The 16753-nt window shown below is 37.1% G+C and overlaps 7 protein-coding genes across 7 annotated transcripts; 3 read left to right on the top strand and 4 right to left on the bottom strand. All coding sequences in view use genetic code 12, as the record gives it.

Annotated features, from left to right (window-relative positions):
- Positions 1–72: 72 nt before the first annotated feature.
- Positions 73–4098, top strand: CORT_0D04110 (ATPase and nucleosome spacing factor; the record flags this gene model as incomplete). Its single annotated transcript, XM_003869337.1, has 1 exon — positions 73–4098. The coding sequence occupies one exon, from the start codon at positions 73–75 to the stop codon at positions 4096–4098; it is 4026 nt and encodes a 1341-aa protein (XP_003869386.1).
- Positions 4099–4244: 146 nt separating this feature from the next.
- CORT_0D04100 (hypothetical protein) lies at positions 4245–7034 on the bottom strand (the record flags this gene model as incomplete). Its single annotated transcript, XM_003869336.1, has 1 exon — positions 4245–7034. The coding sequence occupies one exon, from the start codon at positions 7032–7034 to the stop codon at positions 4245–4247; it is 2790 nt and encodes a 929-aa protein (XP_003869385.1).
- Positions 7035–7740: 706 nt separating this feature from the next.
- On the bottom strand, positions 7741–9513 carry CORT_0D04090 (Mss11 transcriptional activator; the record flags this gene model as incomplete). The annotated part of the gene is made up of 1 exon (XM_003869335.1): positions 7741–9513. The coding sequence occupies one exon, from the start codon at positions 9511–9513 to the stop codon at positions 7741–7743; it is 1773 nt and encodes a 590-aa protein (XP_003869384.1).
- A 1256-nt stretch (positions 9514–10769) lies between these two features.
- On the bottom strand, positions 10770–12275 carry CORT_0D04080 (trimethylaminobutyraldehyde dehydrogenase; the record flags this gene model as incomplete). Its single annotated transcript, XM_003869334.1, has 1 exon — positions 10770–12275. One exon carries the CDS (start codon positions 12273–12275, stop codon positions 10770–10772), a length of 1506 nt encoding a protein of 501 aa, XP_003869383.1.
- Positions 12276–13414: 1139 nt separating this feature from the next.
- On the top strand, positions 13415–14524 carry CORT_0D04070 (hydroxytrimethyllysine aldolase; the record flags this gene model as incomplete). Its single annotated transcript, XM_003869333.1, has 1 exon — positions 13415–14524. The coding sequence occupies one exon, from the start codon at positions 13415–13417 to the stop codon at positions 14522–14524; it is 1110 nt and encodes a 369-aa protein (XP_003869382.1).
- A 69-nt stretch (positions 14525–14593) lies between these two features.
- On the top strand, positions 14594–15460 carry CORT_0D04060 (Lys5 phosphopantetheinyl transferase; the record flags this gene model as incomplete). The annotated part of the gene is made up of 1 exon (XM_003869332.1): positions 14594–15460. The coding sequence occupies one exon, from the start codon at positions 14594–14596 to the stop codon at positions 15458–15460; it is 867 nt and encodes a 288-aa protein (XP_003869381.1).
- A 142-nt stretch (positions 15461–15602) lies between these two features.
- On the bottom strand, positions 15603–16292 carry CORT_0D04050 (hypothetical protein; the record flags this gene model as incomplete). The annotated part of the gene is made up of 1 exon (XM_003869331.1): positions 15603–16292. The coding sequence occupies one exon, from the start codon at positions 16290–16292 to the stop codon at positions 15603–15605; it is 690 nt and encodes a 229-aa protein (XP_003869380.1).
- Positions 16293–16753: the final 461 nt, after the last annotated feature.

Here is a 16753-nt window from a genome sequence, read left to right as displayed (position 1 = left end):
CTCTTTATACTAGCTCTACATCAGAGATAGACTAAGGAACAACAGGCGTAAGTAATAAAAAGAAGCTACAATATGAACATCTCGTCTATGCTATCTAATGATAGTACTGCAACACCAGTCAAACAGAAACATCCACCAGTGATACAACATCAACCAACTTTTAACAATGGTCCTGTCCACGAGGTAAACAGGAACGGTACGGTGGGAGCATATCAGCATATCGTAAACCCACCTGACCATCGCCCACAAGTTTTTCAACAGATGGCACCGGTGCAGCCTTCGCACTCAATAGAGAACGGCAATGGCAAACACTTGGATCAGACACTCCATAAGCCATTACCTACTTTGTCCAAAGAAGATTCAATAGTGCCAAGTATACTACCACCAGCCAACATTTTGGCGGAGTTTACTGACTTCACACCTCAAATTGATCAGCAATACAAGTCAAAGTTTGAATCCAACGTCAACATCATCAATCAGTTGGACAAGTACCAAAGGTTGAGTCACGACTTGAAAATCCTAAAATTTGATGAAGCCAAGTTAAACAACTATTTGATAAATACCCATCAATTTGCGGCCAATTATATTGATCGTGTTGTTGCTGAAGATATCTCATCAAGGGCCAATAAAATCAGCGATACGAATAAGAATAAAGAGTTGGTTCTCATAGATTATTCCAAACCATTGCATCACAATAGCACTAGAGGCAAAGAGTATAAATGGGGTTCTACGAGAGAAATTCACAAGGTTGAGCACAAATCGAGAAGGAAGAAGCCAACAGATGAACCACACGCAGCTAATGGCTTTGCCAACAACAGCGGTAGCAGTGCCAAGTTTGCCGCGCCTTTAACCGGTTCTACTGGCCCTGTTCCTATTAAACCAAAGAGTGCTGTCCCACAAGAGATTATAGATATAAATGTAAGGCGAAGCAGTCGTCCAAAGGCCAAAAGAAAGACTTATGATGACGAAGGTGGAGAATTTGAGGAGGATTTCTATTTAGATGATGATGAAATCGAAGAAAGGACAACACCACAGCCAGGAGGTGATGTCAAGAGAATGAAAGTGGAACAGGATGGCAAACCAAAGTCTAGTCAGGTATCTAGTATGACTTCAAAGGAACACAAAGCTTTTATGAGACAATATGATACTACATATGTTGCTATCTGGAAGGATATGTCAAGAAAAGATGGACCAAAAGTCAGTAGGTTAATGCAACAATCAACTCAAGCTAAGCTAATCAATTTGAAAAAAACATGTATTTTAGCCGCAAGGGAGGCCAAGAGGTGGCAATTGAGAAACACCAAGAATCAAAAAGATCTAACTACAAAGGCCAGAAGGGCAATGAGAGAGATGTTTAACTTCTGGAAACGTAACGAAAGAATCGAAAGAGAATTGAAAAAGAAACACGAAAAGGAATTGGTCGATAAGGCCAAGAAAGAAGAAGAGGATCGTGAAGCAAAGCGTCAATCAAGAAAGTTGAACTTCTTGATTACCCAAACAGAGTTATACTCGCATTTCATTGGCAAGAAAATCAAAACTGACGAGATTGAAGGTGCTGATTCAGATCCAAGAATTCAAACGCAATCAAAGGAGCATTTGGACAAGTTTGCTGATGTTGATGCAGCAAATAATGATATTCTGGCATTGGATTTCGATAATGACGATGAAGATGCATTGCATAGAGCAGCAGCACAGAATGCACAAAATGCATTGGTTAGTGCTCAAAATAAAGCCAAACAATTTGATGATTCAGACCCATTCAAGAATCCAGACACCAATGGAGAAGAAATGAATTTCCAAAACCCAACTTTACTTGGTGACATAAGCATTGAACAGCCAAAGATGTTAAAATGCACATTGAAAGAATATCAGATCAAGGGTTTGAACTGGTTGGCCAATTTATACGAACAAGGTATAAATGGTATCTTGGCTGATGAGATGGGTTTAGGTAAAACAGTCCAAAGTATATCGGTATTGGCCTATTTGGCGGAGACCCATAATATTTGGGGTCCATACTTGGTTGTTACACCTTCATCCACTTTACACAACTGGCAACAAGAAATTTCCAAATTTGTACCCCAATTCAAGGTTTTGCCTTACTGGGGTCATGCTAAGGATCGTAAGGTATTGCGTAAGTTTTGGGATAGGAAATCGTTGAGATATGACAAGGATGCACCATTCCACGTCTTGGTTACATCTTATCAATTGATTGTATCGGATATTGCCTACTTCCAAAAGATGAAATGGCAATATATGATTTTAGACGAAGCACAAGCTATCAAATCATCTCAATCTTCAAGATGGAAATCACTTTTGTCATTGAGTTGTCGTAACAGGTTGTTATTGACAGGTACTCCAATTCAAAACTCCATGCAAGAATTGTGGGCTTTATTGCACTTCATTATGCCTACATTGTTTGATTCTCATGATGAATTTAGTGATTGGTTCTCCAAAGATATAGAAAGTCATGCCCAGTCAAACACCGGATTGGATGAACAACAGTTGAGAAGATTACATATGATTTTGAAACCTTTCATGTTGAGACGTATCAAAAAGAATGTTCAAAGTGAGTTGGGTGATAAAGTGGAAATTGATTTATTCTGTGATTTGACCAATAGACAAAAGAAGTATTATCAAATGTTGAAGTCACAGATATCTATTATGGATTTATTGGATGCGGCAAACTCAAATTCAGAAGATTCAACATCATTGGTTAATTTAGTGATGCAATTTAGAAAAGTTTGTAATCATCCTGATTTATTTGAAAGAGCTGATGTGAGATCACCATTTTCATTTGGTAAATTTGCTGAAACTAGTTCATTTTTGAGAGAAGGCAATGAATTGGAATATACTTATTCAACTGAAAACGAGATAAACTACGAATTGCCTAGATTGATTTATGATGAGTTGTTGACCCCAAATTTTGAAAAGAACACCTTGGATTCATTATATGAGAAATTTAATATCTACAGCCCAGAGAACGTTAAAGATTTGGGATGGGTTGATGATATCGACACTTCGTTAGGTGAGATACAAACTATTGCAAAAAATAATGTTGTTGAACGTGCGATTGGCTTGCGTAAATACACTAACGGATCACGACTTGATGGAACCAAATACCTTTATGAAGGAGAATTCACCCCATCACATTCCAAATTGTTAATTGCAAACAATTTAAATTCCGACTCGTCTCAAGTTACCAATTCACCCATCTTTACTGAACTTTGTTCGGTTTCCAAACCTGTTTACGATGAAATGTACTTGAACCGATTAGATCCAGCATATACACCAATAGCATCAGCTCCACCTGTCACAATCACTTGTCCATCAATCAACTTCACAAATCAATATCAACAAGAATTATTCAATCCAAAATTACGATCTTCATTAGCACCAATGTCATTAAATGAAGAATATCGATACATGCAAGATCAAATACCTATCGATGCATACCCACCAACCAACATGTTACCTAATACAATCAACAAATTCATCGACTATTCTAATATTCGTATGCCATCAATGGATAGATTCATCACTGAATCTGGTAAATTGGCCAAATTGGATGAATTGTTAGTCAATTTGAAACAGCATGATCATCGTGTACTTATCTATTTCCAAATGACGAAAATGATGGACTTGATGGAGGAATATCTCACATATCGTCAACACAAGTATATTCGACTTGATGGATCATCGAAATTAGATGATCGTAGGGATTTGGTTCATGATTGGCAAACCAAACCGGAAATTTTTGTATTCTTACTAAGTACAAGAGCCGGTGGATTAGGTATCAATTTAACTGCTGCTGATACTGTTATTTTCTATGATTCCGATTGGAATCCAACTATTGATTCACAAGCTATGGATCGTGCTCATAGATTAGGTCAAACGCGTCAAGTTACCGTGTACCGATTATTAACAAGGAACACTATTGAAGAGAGAATGAGAGATCGTGCTAAACAAAAGGAACAAGTGCAACAGGTTGTTATGGAAGGTAAGACTACTAGTGGTGGTGGAAAGGAAGAAACCAAGAATTCAAAGAAGGATGCAGCTTTCTTATTGCTTGGTGATGATAATGAAGGGTCAGGTGATTGAAGGTAAGAATAAGAGAATTGGTATATAGATTAATGAAACGATCATTGTAATTGTCTTTTGGAATTTGGGCATATATCATTTGCTTTAATAAACATACATAATTAGGGTATAGTGGTATTAGTCTCTATAAAATGGGGTTATATTAATTACTTCATGTTTAATTTTGTTTCCAAATCCTTAAGGAATGAGGCATTGGGTATATTAGGTTCAACGAGATGTTCATTAGTGATGTCGCTCAAAACTTCTTCATTAGTATTCTTTTTGACTTGTTTATTCCTCTTGTCTTCAATCAATTTCTTATTCTCTGCTTCTAAATTGTAAATCTTGGTAAAACTTGCTTCTAATCTCATTTTCAACTCCTCCTGAGTCAATTGACCAGGATCGGAATTGTCAATTACCGACGATTCGTTTCCATCCTCTTTATCATCACGTTCTTGTTCATCATGGGGTAGTTCCAACTTTGGTTCTTCATCGTCACCATTATAGCTTGTCATTTGAGTTGAGATTAAATCTGATATTCCTGAAACATTACTCTGGACTGAATTCAATGAAAATCGGTTCATATTTATTGAAGTACGATTATGCAATGAGTATCGATTTTTGGTTTTGCTTGAAATTAATTGATCTAATGTTGACTTATTATAGCTTTCAAATTGATTTATTGGGAGGATGTTTATGTAATTGTCATCGTATGATACCTTTGGTGGTGGAAGCAAACCTGACGACACTGCTGTTGCTGCTGGGGCCGATGTAGTTGATGATGATGAGTTTCGATTCCCCTTCGCTAGAGTTGCAGGGACAGTCAGTGATCGATCACCATTCTCCTCGAATACAGTAAGAAGACCTAATTGCAAACCGGTTGATAGGCGTTTATACTTTTTAGGCTTTGATGAAGGAACTGAGGTTTGTCCTGGCAGTGACTTTGTTGGAGATGTTGACACTTCCATAGAGCTGCCATTCGTAGTTGTGGCACCAGAGGCCGTGACAGTTGGTGGTAGTGAGAAGCGTTTCTTGATTGATGGGTTATGAAATGACTTGAGATTAAGCGACCCAGCTTGATTCGTTTGAGGCGATGATGATACTGTTGATTTAGGTGAATTCGCAATGGTATAATCAGGATTAATTTCTTGATTCAATTCTAGCAAGGCCAGTTTGTGAAGCAATTTCAATTGATTCAATTCATCATGAAATTGTTGAAATATGGCCAACTTTTCATATTGTTCGTCTATATTATCCAAACTGAGCGATTGGTTGTATTTGTTGAAGTAGCTCAAGTTGTGAGCAAATTTGTTGACTCGCGATGTGAATTGAAACAAATTCAGGTGTAAATTAGGAGTTATGTCTTCATCAGTTGGTGGTACTTGCTCACGAGGCTGAGAAACAATGTCAACTTTGGCAAACATTTTATTGATTGCTTTTACTGAATCGTTATGATCAATAAGCACATCGTGTACGAGTTTCATCTTTTCAAATGCAGACAATTCACTTTCCATCTCATTAACTTGAAATTGATCCATTAAATTCAAGGTGAAAAAGTTGCTTTGTGCATTTTCATTTATGGTGATTAACTGACAAATAAGCAACTTTCGAAGCTGATTAAATTTATTAATATTGAAAATGACTTCTTCAAGGTCATCTTGATCTTCACTGTCAAACTCTTGAGTCAATATACCAACATTGATATTATTTATAGTACAATATTGTTGAAATAAATCTCCATTCATATGTGGGAGAAGTTTCACAATCAAGCTTTGCAAGGTTATGTTTAGAAATGATAATGAATTCAACAAATGAGTTGAATTTGCGTCTCCTTGTACTAAATCCAATTTCTTACCCTTTAATTTAACCATACTAAGTATCAAGTTCTTATTGACAATGTAATTCAACTTTAGAAAGTCATTCAACAAGTCTAAAATCTTATTTGTTTCAACTGTTGTTTTAAATTTCCGTATTTTGATCAATTTAGACGATACAACAATAATGAATTTGAACAACGTAAATTGGGATTCATAAGTCATTTGTTGTGGACCAAAGTAAGCAGATTGTTGTTGCTTTAGCAAATAAATAATCAAGTTTATAATTAATAGTACAGTTGTGAAGTTAGTGTATCGATAGTTATATTTGAGAGTGTAGGATGTATTCAATACAATCAATCTCGTCCCATCATCGTTTATGGTGAATCTTAAGTACTTCAGTGGGGTGGTTATGGGATTGGAATTTAGTAGTTGTAAGCTCGACTCATTTTTAGAAAGAATCATTGAATCCTCGAGTAGATTTGAAATAATAAGGTTATATTTGAACTTTTCCCAAAATTCTCCCAATTTGTTTTCCATTGATAAATATTTCTCAATAAATTTCGACAAGGTGTCCGTATTTGGGTAAATTGTATTTCCCGAGTACTGGCAATACTGTAGTAAATCCAACAGGCTTGCGTGTGAATGTGATCGATGTAATGGATGATGATTTAGTGACTGATGTAGGTAGTGTTGTTGATTAAATTGCAGTGACGTATTCAGATTTACAGAGCCTCTTCTTCTGAAGGGCAGTTGTGGTTGCGGTTGTTGTTGTGGTTTTGATTGCTGATGATGGTGGTTGTGGTGGTGGTGGTGATGAATATAGGTGGGATGGGGTGGTACAAAAGTCTCATCATGCATTAGCGCACTCGCACTGTAGTTACTATAGCTCAGCTGACGATTGGTCAATAGAGGTGGAGCCTGTACAGGATTTGTATGTACTGTACTTGTAGATGATGCGGTGGGAGACAAGTAATTGGAAAAGGTTGTACCCAATGCTGAAGTTGGAGTAAGATCCTCATCGATCCCCCAATCACTAACATCAGAATTCAAGTTTAGTTTTGCATCTTGTTGTGGCTCCTTAGTCGTAGTCTGCTTATAAATGAAATTACTCGATAGCGGGTTGAATCTATCAAAATTCATGGTGTGGTGAAAGTGTTAGTGTACAGAAGTTTTTGACCACCATGCATATGAAGTTGTGATATGGTGGTGACGCCGACCGTTCTTGTGGTATGGATTTTCGGTATAGAATGAGTGCAAGCACAATACTGCGGTTAGGTTTCTGGTACTTCTTTGTTGATAAACTCAGTCCAGCTGGTGTATCTGAGACCCTATCCGACTGCTAAGTTGGTGGTAGGATATATATGTGTTGTAAAAAAATAGATTGTTGTTTAAAGTGGGTGTGTTTTGATTTATTCTTTTAAGTAAATGTAAACGTTAAGAGTAAGTAAGAGAGATAAAATAAATAATTAAAAAACAAAAAAGTATGGAGTAAGAGGGTAGTGTGCTATGTACACTTTTTTTACCCTTTATTAATTTAATTCCGATCAATGCGCTTCGTGTAATAAGAACGGCATATGATAATTTTATAGTTTAACATATTCTTTGTATATCTCTATGCATAGTCTTATATATATTACCTCACGCTCAGGTGAGTTATAACCATGTATTGTATGCAAGTAACACAGTGGAATGTAGAGTAGTACTAACGTAAGCATTGCACTGTAGTATAGATAATATCCGTGGAAACCGTCTCTACACACAATCAAGAATGTAATTATTTTTCAACCAAAGACCAATTTCAGTAACTATAGGCTATACAGAAGTAAATTAAAGTAGTTTGTGTACTTCAGTCGAATCCTGGACCTGAACCCATCGAACTTAACCAATCTTTTCGTAATGTTTCCCCAATATCATCCAATTTCGAATCAATATCTATCATACCACCACCATTATTAGCGTTATTATTACTAATATCCTGGTCATTAAATACTTGATCAACGTCAATATCTGACGGTTTGAACTCGTCAAGTAAAATATTTGATGAGAAAAAGGAATCATCAATAACATTGTCACCCGCTGATAATTGTGCAGGGAACTGATCTTGTGACATTTTCTGCTGCCTTGGTTGGTTGTCGGGTCTAAAATCCCCAACTGTTTGTGTAAGCTGTTGTTGTTGTTGTAGGTTTGTTGGCGCACCTGTGGAGAAATTCAGAGTCTTATCTAATGAAAATAAGGCATCCAACTGGTTATTGTCATCCCCTATGGGTACCGTTTGCGTTTGTGGATTGAAGCCTATTGCATGCTGCAATTGTTGTTGTTGTTGTTGTTGTTGTTGCAAGAACCTCTGTCTTTGTAAATTATTTTGATTTTCCATCTGTAACAATGTCATTTGATACGCATCAAGTGATTGAATATTTCTCTTGGAAACAGATGGTTGATTCTTTGGATTTGTATTGGATTGACCAGGTCCTTGATTCTGACTACCTGTAGTCATTTGGGCACCAAATGAATTGTTCGCTTGATTAGGCGCCTGGGGCTGTTCTTGGTTTTGTTGAGATGGCTCTTGTGTTCGATTAACATTTTGGGCTGAACCTGGGGCTTTATTGTCTTTTGCATTTTGTTGTGTTATTGGTCTTGGTGCTTGTTGAGTAGGGAATTGTTGTGCGCCATTCGTATTAATTTGCTGTTTATTTTGATTTTGGGAAACATTTATTCCTCGTAGTTGTGCTTGCTGTTGGACCTGCTGTTGCATTAATGCTTGTTGCTGAAATTGTAATTTCAATTGCTGTAGCCTTGCTTGTTGTTGTACTTGATTTATATTTGGTGGAATTACGTTATTAGGTTGAGTGTAGGAGTTAGTTTTGGACAAGTTTGAATTTGTTGGAGACTTTTGAGAAGGAGAAGGACCCTGTTCACCAGAATTATCGTTTTGGGTTTTGCCTTTAGCGATTGACCTTTTACGTTGTTGCTGTTGCAGTGGACCATTTTGTTGCGATCTTTGGCGTTGTGGTACACTCTGATTCAGATCTTGTTGCTGACTTTGTGGACGTGTATTGCCAATATGTGGGCCTAGATGTTTTCCTGTTTGGGGTGTAGCTGGAACAGATGGATTTTGTTGTGGCGGAAGTGGAGGCTGAGGTTGAGGTTGTTGAGGTAAAAACATTTGTGGCGTATTTTGTATCTGTTGCTGGGCCCTCTGAAAAGCCAAATTCTGTTGTTGCTGCTGTGCCTGCTGATGCTGTTGCTGCTGTGCCTGCTGTTGTTGATGTTGATGTTGTTGATGTTGATGTTGTTGATGTTGTTGATGTTGTTGATGTTGTTGTTGTCTTTGAATCATTCTCTGTTGTAAAAGAAGTTGTTGTTGCGGGGACGGTATATTATAAGTATTAAGTACCTGATTCAATTGTGGGTTGATCGAACTTTGTAAACTCCACAACATATTCCACCATTCATGCAAGAACTCATCATCTGTCAGTAACTCATTTTGCTGTCGCTGAGTAAGATGGGCCAGTTTAGTCTCATTAAGCAACGATTGGGCCGATTCATCGAGCCCATTACTCTTTAGGTACAAGTACAACTGGCTAATCAATAATTGTTGCGATGATTTTGATGATGACATTGATTATGGTTTGGGGTGGGGTGAAAATTGTTTCTTTCATAAAAAAGAAAAAAAAATTGAAACCAAGTCAAGCCTTTCTTTCTTAAATCTGATGTGTGGCTTAGTCTGACAATCGATTCAACGGAAGCAAAAGGCTGCTTGGTAAGGTATAGTTATCGTAAGTTATTAAGTGTATATGTCTTGTCAAGTCTTTTGATTGTTGAATATGTTACTGTGAAATATAAAATTGAAACTTTGTTTGAGATACAAAATTGAAATTATTATTATGTAGAACGGATTATTATTGTTACGATCGAAGAGTATATACTTGTATATAGCTTGTAGCAAAAAAAAGGAATAATGACAGAGTTTGAACGGAAGTTGTTCTATAGCAATAAGCCTTCATTACTGGTAATTATGGATGCATATTTGGCTCTCATCATCATCATCATCATCAATAAGTTGCAATTGATGTAACATATAAATAATTGAGGCGATTGTTTTGAGAGAAAAAAACAAGTCATGTGAAAAAATCCAGAACTCTTCACAAAAGTATCAAAATTATAGGACAAAATAATAAACACCCGAAGTGGTTAAAAGACTTCAATACTTCATTCTCATAACATGGATGATATATTTATGTCATGACAAGCAATTGTTCCCACCATAGAAAATGCAAGGAGTAATTGCAAAACCTGCTATTTTCGCATCTTCAGCATCAACAGGACCCTGCACTTTGTCTTTGCCAAAATCTTACAAACTTTTTGGGCCATATGCCTATTACGTAGAATCCAACGGTTATATATCTTCACATTACATAACATACTACTTCGCCATTTCTTGAAGCTACAAACATCCATCTTGGGAGTCATACAAGTAGACAAATAATTTTCAATCGAACTTCACAAAAATGCGCCGATTTTCAATTTTTTACCGCAATGCGTTTGGAACAAGTAAGACACACATCCGTTTGAGATTTTGAAGTGCAGCTATTTTCAAGGTGGCAGCTTCATCACTAAATCTATGTCTAGTCTACTGTAGCCACACTTCAAAAAAGAAAGAAGCCCTACATTGAAAGGGTGTACTGAAAGGGTGTACTGAAAGGGTTAATCTATACTCTATAATCCGACACAACCCCGCATATTGGAGATTACTCTACTAAAATGTGAACCTCGCGCATTATTCTCGACTCTACCTTGACCAAAACCTCTCTCTACTACAACAATCGTAAAAGCTTTCAAATAAACTCAATTACAATGTGTATATACAGACATACATTACAACTTAAAACCCAAGTTGACATGAATGGCTTTTGCTTGAGTATACATATCCAAACCATACTCCCCTAATTCTCTACCAACACCTGACATTTTTACACCACCAAATGGAATATGAACATCCGAATCATTAGATGAGTTAATCCACACCATACCGGATTCAATATCTGCCGCCATTGTGTGAGCAACTGTTAAATTATTAGTAAAGATAGCAGCACCTAACCCATATTCAGTACCATTGGCTAATTCAATTGCTTGTTCATCAGTACTAAATTTACCTACTGAAACAACAGGACCAAAAATCTCTTCCTTAACAATTCTCATTGTAGGTTTGACATCAGCAAAAATCGTTGGTTTAATAAAATAACCTTTTGATAATTCACCTTCGGAATTCTTTTCACCACCCAATACAACTCTAGCTCCCTCTTGTTTCCCAATTTCAATATATTTCAAAACTTTATCACGTTGTTGTTCCGAAACTTGTGGTCCGACAATTGCATCTCCATCAAACATAGAACCTTGTTTGTACTCTTGTTGAACATGAGTTGATAAAGCGGAAATAAACTTGTCGTAAATTGATTCATGAACATAGATACGCGAAGTAGCAGTACAAATTTGACCTTGATTGGACATGATACCAACTGCAGCCCATTTAACTGCTTGATCTAAATCAGCATCTGCTCTAATAATCAATGGTGATTTACCTCCACATTCCAAAGTAACAGCCTTCATCGTATCGGCTGCAGTTTTGGCAATCAATTTACCAGTAGCTGTAGATCCAGTGAACGCAATTTTGGCAACATCGGGATGTACACACAATGCTGTACCTGCAGTCTTTCCAAAACCAGAAATAATATTTACAACGCCTGGTGGAAAACCAACTTCTTTAATCAAAGTAGCAACATACAACATTGACAAAGGAGTAATTTCTGAAGTCTTCAATACAACAACATTACCGGCAGCTAGAGCAGGAGCCAATTTCCATGCAGACATAGCTAATGGGTAATTCCATGGAACAATTTGTCCAACAACTGATAATGGCTCATGAACTGTGTATGCCAATTTCTTAGGATCATTTTGAATAACTTTTCCCGTAACTTTATCAGCCCATCCCGCAAAATATCTAAAACAACTAACACATTCATCTATATCATAAACAGCATTTTGTTCTTTGGTCTTTCCTGAATCCCAAGCTTCAATTGATCCCAACAAGTCTCTTTGCTCAACCATTTTATCGGCTAATTTGTTCAACAAAACACCTCTATCGACCCCCGAAACTTTTCTCCATGATTTGAAAGCTTCTTTAGCTGCTTTGACTGCGACATCAACATCTTCAGTTTCAGCAGCATATACGGTACCATTGATTTCCCCAGTGGCAGGGTTGATGGAATCTAAAGTGTGACCACTTTTGGACTTGACAAACTCATTGTTAATGAATAAGCCCGTGGGTAAGGTGAATTTTTGGCCGTCTGGTAAGGTAACTTGTTGTTCTAATGGAATTGACATTATCGAAAAGAATCTAATAGGAATTGAATAGTTAGCTAAATTGAGATGAAAAGAAGAAGAATATTACTAGGATAAATTAACCTAGAAATTTGATTGTGATTTATAGCATTGGATTTGATGGAGACTTTTTATCTTTTTCAATTTTCGTTTTTGTGTAAATCGTAAGCGCATTCCGATAGCTAAATTAGGAAATTTGTCAAAGGAATTGTTGGAGAGAGACAAAGTAAACCATGAAAGCTACAAATTACTTGATCTACTTTAGGTAAGACACATTCCGCTTTTTTTTTCAATGCTATGTTAGGAATGCATTCCAGAGGCTAACCTATGCTCTTCAATTTTATTCAACGCAATCAATTAAACACTTTCTTTGCATGATGACGCTCTTGCTGTTATATGCACCCAATTGGACGTCTTGGTCTAATTTCAGCTTCAATTATGACCATTGCATTAATCTGCAACAATTCCAAGTCATTTAGGAAGCTGCTAAAGTGTCACATCAATTGCATCTATTATTACCAATTCTAACGTAAGCTGTACAATCTTTTCCAACGTCACTACAGCTTCTATATATACACTTCAAATGAACGTTTCTTTCGATTATTATAGCCTGAGTCGGAAGCTTAACAAATTCTGTTACAACACAAAAATTAACCCTTTTAGGTACTGGCTTAGCGGCAGTCGGTGTTCTTCAAAGCATCAACGAAGTCAATACAAGTGCAAAATCACTGCCAATAAGACTGCCTAGAGTGGAGGCCATGGTGGAATAATCTTGAAGGTCATAAATATTCACCAAACCGAACAGTAGTTCTAATTTGTCGCATTCTCTGTGTCCTTTGCTCTTTCGTATTCCAAATATTAGTGGAAACACCCAGTTCATTTACTATCAAAATCACAGCATGAAAATGAATTAATCTTTTTAAACTTACCTGCATTGATATGGTGGTACTAACCTCTTTGACTCAGTTCAAAGTTGCGGACTTTTATGCAAGATGCTACCATTTAACCGCACGGCATTTTTTTTCCAGATCTGTGATTGCAAACAGTGACTAATCGATCAATAAATCATTAATTCATTCACTCACGTTCTTACCATCAAATCATCTGAAAAGACCGGTTCAAAGCTACCTCAAAACTACAATATGGATTTATCGGTTTTCACTCAGCAAAGCCCTGCTCATAATGATTTCCGTAGTGATACATTCACCACACCCACAGTATCCATGATCAACTCATTAGCCAAAACCACCCTCGGAGATGCAGTTTATAACGAGGATTCTAAGACAATTGAGTTGGAAAGGAAAGTTGCTGAAATGACTGGAAAGCAAGCTGGATTGTATTGCGTTAGTGGAACCCTATCTAATCAATTGGCCATGAGGGTCAACTTGTTGCAACCTCCATATAGTGTGTTGTGTGATTATCGTGGTCATGTATACGTTCATGAAGCTGGGGGGATGTCTACTTTAACGCAGGCTATGGCTCAACCAATCAAGCCCAAAAACGGTATTCATTTAACCTTGGAGGATGATATATTGCCCAATTTCATTCCAGATGATGGAGAAATTCATGGTGCACCAACTAAATTGATTTGTCTTGAGAATACATTACATGGAATGGTTTTCCCCTTGGATGAAATTAAAAAAATTTCTAAATTTTGCAAAGAGAATGATGTCAAGTTACATTTGGATGGAGCTAGATTATGGAATGCAAGTGTGGCAACAGGTATTTCATTGAAGGAGTATAGTCAATATTTTGATAGTGTTTCTTTGTGCTTATCGAAGACATTGGGTGCCCCAATTGGGACTGTATTGGTAGGAGATAAGAAATTCATCTTGAAAGCCAACCATTTCAAAAAACAGAATGGTGGTGGTATCAGACAAAGTGGTTTATTAGCTAGTATGGCGATTGTGGCTATTGATGAAAACTTTTCGAAATTGCAGAGAACTCACGATATGGCAAAAGAGTTAGCTCAGTTGTGCAAAGAGAAGGGCATCATTTTGGAGCATCCAGTAGATACTAATTTTGTATTTGTTGATATTGCTGCTAACAAGATCAACCCTGATAAGTTGATTGAGATCAGTGATAAATACGGAGTCAAAATCTATTCCGGAAGAGTTTCTTTCCATTACCAAATTTCTCAAGATTCATTTGAAAATGCCAAAAAAGTGATTGTGGAAGCATTTGAATATGCTAAAGAACGTCCTTTTGAAGAAACTCATGCTTTCAAATTTTATACTGCTGAGAATAAATAGATGTTGTGTATGTAGGAGAACGAAAAAAATCATCATCATGACTCTTTTATCCTCGCAGATCTTCAATGAATGAGGGGGCTCTATGACTTTAAGAAGGACATAGTCGTCGTAGTAACGAGAATCACACCCAATCTAATCGACTTTTTGCAAGATGACTTCAATTTCGAGTTGACATTGAGATTGGTGAATGATCTCAAACTACAGACTAAGATTCGACAGCTTAAGCCACAACTTAGGTATAAACAATTGATCTCCGTATTGTTTACCAGATTTACCTTGAACAGGGCCTTGGAAAATTCATTGTCTCAAGATATATCTTACAAATATAACAGCTATGGGAAACCTAGCATTCACGGGCTTGCATTCAATACTTCATCATCCAATGATATCCTTGCCGTTGTGCTTCATTCGTCACCGGTTGGAATCGATTTGTCACATTCCATGCAAAATGTGTCCCTGGAGAATTACCTAAAGCAGTTTGAGCCTATTTTCCACAAGGCTGAATTGACTCAAGTTGACTCATATTTCAAATTTAATCATTTTTGGACTTTGAAAGAGGCATTCACCAAGTTGATTGGATGTGGATTGAACGTGGAATTGTCTGATTTTTATTTCACTTTGAGTGTCGATGATGAATTCAATGAAGATGATTACTGTTTATGTAAATGTTCGAATAGCGATGAAGATTCTAGTGTTGTTGATGTGAGATGGTATGACAAAATTACAACCAACACTGACAAGTTGTTTGAAGATAAAAATGAGTTTGTTGAAGGACTTGCCAATGAGTTCTACTGTTACAGCACTGTCATTGATAAAGCATACGGGGATCGGTTGCCTGTTATTTGCTCTGTTGCCACACAACAGCGAACTGCAAAGATAAAAACTTACGAGGTTAACTTTTTGACTTTATTGGAACGACAAATGCAAAACTGGTGACTACTCCAAGAAAACCATATTTTTACACAAATCCCTATAAAATAGATCAACAGGAATTGAATACAAAAAAAATTAAACTAAAATTATAAACTGTAATCTAACTTTAATATGAAAAAGCAGCAAAAATTCAGAACGAAAACTCTTAGATCAACAAAGCACCAACAATTGCACCGAAAGCAACCATACCGGCACCAGGGTTGGTCAAAAGACCGTTACCGGCGTTTGAAGAGGAACTTTCACTGTCACCACCACCAGTTGAGTTACCGGATCCACCAGCACCACCAGTTGAGTTTCCACTGGATCCACCTCCACCTACAGCACCAGAGTCATCAGTTTCTTCGGAGTCATCAGTAGCGGTAGAATCATCGGTTTCATCTGAGCCACCTTCAGTAGCAGTGGAGTCATCGGTTTCTTCATCTCCTCCTTCAGTAGCTGTAGAGTCATCAGTTTCGTCGGAACCTCCTTCGGTAGCACTTGAATCATCGGTTTCTTCATCTCCTCCTTCAGTAGCTGTGGAGTCATCGGTTTCGTCGGAACCACCCTCAGTAGCACTTGAATCGTCAGTGTCTTCAGCACCTCCATCGGTAGCAGTTGATTCATCGGTATCTTCAGCACCTCCTTCAGTAGCGGTAGAGTCATCAGTAGCATCAGCACCACCATCAGTAGCAGTTGCATCTGAGTCACCAGTAGAATCTGCATCGGTAGCGGCAGCGTCTGATGACGAGTCACCGTCAGCTCTTTTAACGACACCCAATTTCTTAGAGCCATCGAATGCCTTAGCGTTAACGGAAAGGATTGCTGAGCAAATAATAGTCAAAGTGGAAACCTTCATTGTTGTAGATTATAATTGAATAAAGATACGTTTTATTAATATACTGAAAAGAAAAGAAAAGAAAGGTGCAAGAAAACTTGTGACAAGTTCAAGTGGTGATATAGACGGCTATTTATATAACGCAAAAAAGAGCAAACTTATCTCAACGCGTCATAAGTAGAACGGAAAATAGCAAAAAATACAAAGCTGAAAAAGGAACAACAAAAGTCAAAATAATAAAAGTGTGTGATATTTCTTATAACCCACATTGAAAGAAGTAAGGCAAATTAAATATTTTTGGTCGTTTTCTCTATTGTCCTTAGAGAAATTGTGGTTGTGAAAAAAAGAAAAAAAGTGAATGTGACACAAAGAAGTAACTTTGTCTTTTTTACACACCCCCCTATTATTACAATAGTTATGTATAACCAAAACACACACACACACGAGTTATATTTTTAACTTTTAGATTACGGCCCCTATCT

The sequence above is a fragment of the Candida orthopsilosis genome, assembly GCF_000315875.1.
Source record: "Candida orthopsilosis Co 90-125, chromosome 4 draft sequence".
NCBI classification, from domain to species: domain Eukaryota; kingdom Fungi; phylum Ascomycota; class Pichiomycetes; order Serinales; family Debaryomycetaceae; genus Lodderomyces; species Lodderomyces orthopsilosis.
The sequence above is the reverse complement of the archived record's forward strand: the minus strand, read 5'-3'. Positions and strand labels throughout refer to the sequence as shown.